The following is a 6,131-nucleotide window of genomic DNA, read 5'->3' on the forward strand; positions in this document are numbered from 1 at the left end:
TTTCTTCTGTCCAACTTCTGTTGTGTTTTGTGTGCTTGTACAGCGTTTTTCTGTTTGCTGGTGTTTCCTTAAGCTGCAGAGCATTTGACCTCCAATTTGATTAACAGCTGGAACCCTCAGCTTTGTGTTTACAGAAGGGAAGGGGCTAACCTGAGGGTTGCATAGCTCTCTGATTGTCTCTCTGCTTCTTTCTAGTGACAGCACCATGTTCCCAGATCCTTGCAGCAAACAAGTACTGACAGGGACTAGAAAGAGAGAGCATATTTCTCCTGTTTTGGCTTCCCTTCATTGGCTTCCTGTTAAATCCAGAATTGAATTCAAAATCCTGCTCCTCACATACAAGGTCTTAAATAATCAGGCCCCATCTTATCTTAATGACCTTGTAGTACCATATCACCCTATTAGAGCACTTCGCTCTTGCACTGCAGGCCTACTTGTTGTTCCTAGAGTATTTAAAAGTAGGATGGGAGGCAGAGCCTTCAGTTTTCAGGCCCCTCTTCTGTGGAACCAACTTCCAGTTTGGATTCGGGAGACAGACACTATCTCTACTTTCAAGATTAGGCTTAAAACTTTCCTTTTTGCTAAAGCATATAGTTAGGGCTGGACCAGGTGACCCTGAATCCTCCCTTAGTTATGCTGCAATAGACGTAGGCTGCCGGGGATTCCCATGATGCATTGAGTTTTTCCCTTCCAGTCACCTTTCTCACTCACTATGTGTTAACAGACCTCTCTGCATCGAATCATATCTGTTATTAATCTCTGTCTCTCTTCCACAGCATGTCTTTATCCTGTTTTTCTTCTTTCACCCCAACCGGTCGCAGCAGATGGCCCCGCCCCTCCCTGAGCCTGGTTCTGCTGGAGGTTTCTTCCTGTTAAAAGGGAGTTTTTCCTTCCCACTGTCGCCAAAGTGCTTGCTCATAGGGGGTCATATGATTGTTGGGTTTTTCTCTGTATGTATTATTGTGCTATCTACTGTACAATATAAAGCGCCTTGAGGCGACTTTTGTTGTGATTTGGCGCTATATAAATAAAATTGAATTGAATTGAATTGAATTGAAATGTGTACACCGTGTTATATTTTTCATATACTAACAAACAATGACTGCTTTTATTGATAATATACATCAGTGTTGTAAGTGTATAGACTGTGTCTGGACACTGACACCTGCAGAAAAGACGGTGATTTTGATAATTGGACAGACAGTGAGAGAAATGAGAGCGTGACACCCCCTCTGAGAGCCAAACAAATACAGAGGCTGGTTATGATCAGTAGATTCCATGAGTCAGTACAGTCAGTGGGGTCCTGGATCATCCTGTTATATTTTCTGTAAAAACACTTTCTAAGGACGGACTCTCTGGTGATAATAGTTATTTTTCCAATTACATTATATTGTAACTGAACAATTACTTCCAACAAACTTTCAAACTCAACACTTGTCATGATCTTTAACTTACAAATGCTTAACACAACCTGTTCCAGCTCCTCCCTTCTGAGGCACTACAGAGCACTGCACACCAACATAAGCAGACATCTACACAGTTTCTTTCCACAGGCTGTCAGGCTGAGGAACACTCTGCATTTAAAAACAACACACCTGCTGCTCTATCACTGCATACTGTACATATTATTTTTATTCTGTTGTACATCTTTCTCTCTCATTCTTAACTATAAATATATATATCCATAGTTAATCCTCATGTAAGTAAGAGCCCAATTCCTTGTATGTGTACACATACTTGGTCAGTAAAGTTGATTCTGTCTCTGAGTCTGACATGTGAACATCAGATAACATCAAATAAGATTTCTGATTTCTTTGAGCTTTGACAAAAAACATACTTGTTGTTCCTAGAGTATTTAAAAGTAGAATGGGAGGCAGAGCCTTCAGTTTTCAGGCCCCTCTTCTGTGGAACCAGCTTCCAGTTTGGATTCAGGAGACAGACACTATCTCTACTTTCAAGATTAGGCTTCAAACTTTCCTTTTTGCTAAAGCATATAGTTAGGGCTGGACCAGGTGATCCTGAATCCTCCCTTAGTTATGCTGCAATAGACGTAGGCTGCCGGGGATTGCCATGATGCACTGGGTGTTTCTTCTTCACTCACTATGTGTTAATAGACCTCTCTGCATCGAATCATATCTGTTATTAATCTCTGTCTCTCTTCCACAGCACGTCTTTATCCTGTCTTCCTTCTCTCACCCCAACCGGTCGCAGCAGATGGCCCCGCCCCTCCCTGAGCAGATGGCCCCGCCCCTCCCTGAGCCTGGTTCTGCTGGAGGTTTCTTCCTGTTAAAAGGGAGTTTTTCCTTCCCACTGTCGCCAAAGTGCTTGCTCATAGGGGGTCATATGATTGTTGGGTTTTTCTCTGTATGTATTATTGTAGGGTCTAGCTTACAGTATAAAGGGCCTTGAGGGGACTGTTGTTGTGATTTGGCGCTATATAAATAAAACTGAATGAATGAATTTATCTATAAAAATCATGCCACATTTTATTAGTTTCATTTGATTACTATTATTATCTTTATTAGTATTTTTAGTACTCTATACAATCTTCTTTCCTCCCGTGTTAGTAGTCAGTTTTGAATGCAGGATACAAATCCCTTGAAATCGCATTGACATTTGGGAATTTAAAATTGGGAAGCTTCATGAGCAGCTGCACTGAAAGCAGTCTGTACACAGCTGGATTTCATCCAGGGTGGCCATAAAGGATTTCTTAAGTGCATTCAGGAATTAGCAGTACAAAGGGTGACTGATGGTCATTTCACAAACAAGGTCAGTGTCACAAAACAGCTGCTACAACCAGTCTCTGTGTAACGATCACCAGGTTTAGTGTGACATTATTTCACTGAATTATTACAAGCACTATATTGTTAAAATGTGACAAGAAACAAACATGAAAACAGGGTTTTGTTCTATCGCAGCTCCACAATTCTGCTCCAACACAGCGATATTATGTTCAGCGTCTTTCTGTAAGGGCAAAATGTGTTTCCTTTGAGACATTTGTGTACAGTCACATATAAAACACAGGCAACAGTAACAGTTATCAGCAGTGATGTGCAACTGAGTCAAATTCCATTACCATAAAAATACCTCTGTTACTTTTATAAGCAGGAATTACTTCATCTGCGACATGCTGAAACGAAGAAACATGTCAGTAATCAGGACAGTGTGTGTGTGTGTGTGTGTGTGTGTGTGTGTGTGTGTGTATTCTGTACCACATAGAAAACATATTCACAAAAAGATTGTTTCTGTACTTTCCCTCCTGTCATTATGACTTTAGATTCAAGAGTTATATTTAAATGTGCCCTGTAGTCAGAGGGACCAGATGCATTCGTCACCACTCTTTCCTTCTGAAACAGAGTTTGTTTATGTAAATGTCTTCACTGTTTTAAACACAGCTCTGCACCCCTGCTGAGGGGTCAGGAGCTCCCTGTTTATCATGAGACCCCGAGATCCAGTGGTAGCAGTCAGCGGTATTCTTATCGTGTGCTGTAACTCTATAGCGGTTGCAGTAGACAAAACCGAGTGCCACCATTACCACAATGAAGATGCAGATGGGTATGAAGAGTCCCACCATGAGCCAAATGCTCCCCTTTTTCTGGACAGAATCCGAGCTGTCATCACCTCCCTCGTCCTCAGTTGGGGGCGGCTGGGAGGAAGCCAGCCCGGTGGGAAAGGCCAGGTTTTGACTGGGGGTAAATTCCACAAAGGTCATTTCCTCTTTGCTTAACTCCGCCTCTGTGAACTGAAAGTTTTCCCTGAGGAGATTCCTCTGTGTTTCTCCTTCTGGCTCTTTGTGGTAACCGGACTCTTTAGGCATGTCTGTGACAGAATCCAGTGGAATCTTGCTTGATGTAACGAGAGCCGCCTGCCAGTTCCAAGCGCCGTCTGAGATTGTTGAGGTGAGGTATAAGGGAAGAGCTGTAGTAGCCTCACCCGCATCTTCCTTGTACGAGTCTGGGGTAGCGCTGGAGCTAAGGAGATGAGGAGTATTGTAGGCAGTTGGTGACAAAACCTTCAGCTCAGACTGAGATCTCTGACCACCGTTTGACCAGTCAGCTCGTTCTACAGCTTCTTCTTCATCTTCATCAGTTCCCTGTGTCAGGGGGTCCAGCACTGAATCAGAGAACAGTTTCTCCAGCGGGGCACTGGTGGCCCAAATTACATCAGAATTCAAAACTCTGGTGGACTCTGTCAGCCAGTTTAGAGATTCCTCCTCATGTGTAGACCAGTCAGTGTGGCGCTGCTCTGGGTTCCAGTCATAGTCCCACAGAGGTCCAGCCTGACCTGTGACCCAAGGAAAAGGAGGAGTGACAGCATATCTGTCGTCTCCTTCCTCTCGCTCCTCACATGAATAGTTATCAGACATGAGTTCAAAGCCTTCACTACAATAGCACTCAAAACCACCTTCATAATTCACACACATCTGCTCGCATGTTCCAGGAATCTCGCACTCATTGATATCCTGGCATTGGCTGGGATGCTCAGGTACTAAGGAATAGCCCAGATGGCAGTGGCAGATATGAGAGCCTGGGGTGTTCTCACAAGCATGTTCACATGGGTCATTTATACACTCATCAATATCCTCACACTCACCCTTATCATTTATATAATAGCCCTCGTGACACTGACATTCAAATGTCCCCAGGGCGTTCACGCAGATCTGCTCACAAGGACTTCCGAGGCACTCGTCCACATCGAGGCAAGTGCGTTCATCCGGTGCAAGCATGTATCCATCAGCACATTCACAGTAGAACTGACCATAATCTGGCATTATGGTCATTTGGTCGTTATCCTTTTCACATAGGTTGCGTGATATAGAGAAATGAGAACAAAGAGGAGATTCTTTGGTCCATCCCACTGAGCCATCTTCCCTCGTCATACATGAAACTGTCTTTTCTTCTTTGGCGCCTGAAGGACAGCGTACGGTAGCAACAGATCCAACGGGTACATGAGTCAGCAGTGTGCTTACAAGGTTAAACGGTGTGGTGTAGGTAACATTGCCTTCGCCCTCACTCCACAGGGGAGGGCACATGCCTGCGTAGGCATAATGGCAAAGATACCCATCTGCAGAGACTGCACAAGCACTGTCTATCCATTTGAAATTATTATCCTGGTCTTCAGTGCTGTAGCCCATAAATACACAGCGAGGCACTGAACACGAGTCAGGGGAGTCCGGTTTCTGCCAGTCGGTATACTCTGTGTCCTGGTCACCGGTAGTCCAAGAGAAACCTCGCAGCCGGGGCGAGGTAGCGCACTGGCGAGGCTGGCGCTGAAGGCCAAACCATACTTGGACAGTGGTGCGTGAGTGGCGCAGATCCACAGTGGAAAAGAGAGTGGCAATAGCGGTTGCATCCACCTTCCGCTTGATGGTGGCCAGGTTGCCATCTTTTTCTTTGCAGGCCTTCCATGATTCCAAAAAGGTTTTGCGTTGAAAATAGACCACAAAGCAGCCATCTGTGTTACACAGTGCATCTCTTTGTCTCAGGTTCTGGGCCAGGACTGAAGAAAATCCAAAAAGCAAAGCCAGCAGGGAGGTTAAGAGAAGAGCACTGCTCACCAGGGAGCCCATTCTTTATTTTAAACCGGCTTTATATGTCCTCTCTCTGCTTGCCTCCCACCCTGATTTTCTTTACACTTTTATTATCTGCCTTTAAAAGATTCTTCTTAATGTGATGTTTTAGTCTGAAATTTCCTCCCTGAATTTTAACTTCTTTTTCTCTGTGGTCTTCACTCTGTACTGGAGTGTTTGCAGACCCTCTCAAGATTTCAGGAAGCAGAGAGGGAGGAGAGAAAAGGAAATAGGAGTAAGAAGGAGGGAGTTATAGCAACAAGCAGGACGAGGAGAAGGGGAAAGAGGGAGGGAGTTAAAGGGAGATTAATATGTTTTTGAAAGGGGTGGGGTGAGAGGGGACCCTGTGAATGTGTATGTCAGAGTTGGGGGAGGAATAGCAAACTGATTTCTTTTTCAGAGTATGTCATATGGTTTTCATGAGCTCCATCTGTGGACATAGTTGGTACTCTGCCATTTGGACAAGCAGGCAGATATGTATGCGCTCATACATCCAAACACACGTTCACAGAGATAAAACTGTGACACTTATCTCAAATGAAGAGTGAATGATGGCTTGAAC

At 44.3% G+C, this 6,131-nt stretch overlaps 1 protein-coding gene across 1 annotated transcript; it reads right to left on the reverse strand.

The window, feature by feature from the left end:
• Positions 1-2,460: 2,460 nt before the first annotated feature.
• cd248a (CD248 molecule, endosialin a) lies at positions 2,461-5,779 on the reverse strand. The gene has a single exon (XM_013267360.3). It carries the CDS (start codon positions 5,567-5,569, stop codon positions 3,386-3,388), a length of 2,184 nt encoding a protein of 727 aa, XP_013122814.1. The 5' UTR covers positions 5,570-5,779; the 3' UTR covers positions 2,461-3,385.
• Positions 5,780-6,131: the final 352 nt, after the last annotated feature.

This window comes from Oreochromis niloticus, linkage group LG3 (assembly GCF_001858045.2).
Source record: "Oreochromis niloticus isolate F11D_XX linkage group LG3, O_niloticus_UMD_NMBU, whole genome shotgun sequence".
NCBI lineage: Eukaryota > Metazoa > Chordata > Actinopteri > Cichliformes > Cichlidae > Oreochromis > Oreochromis niloticus.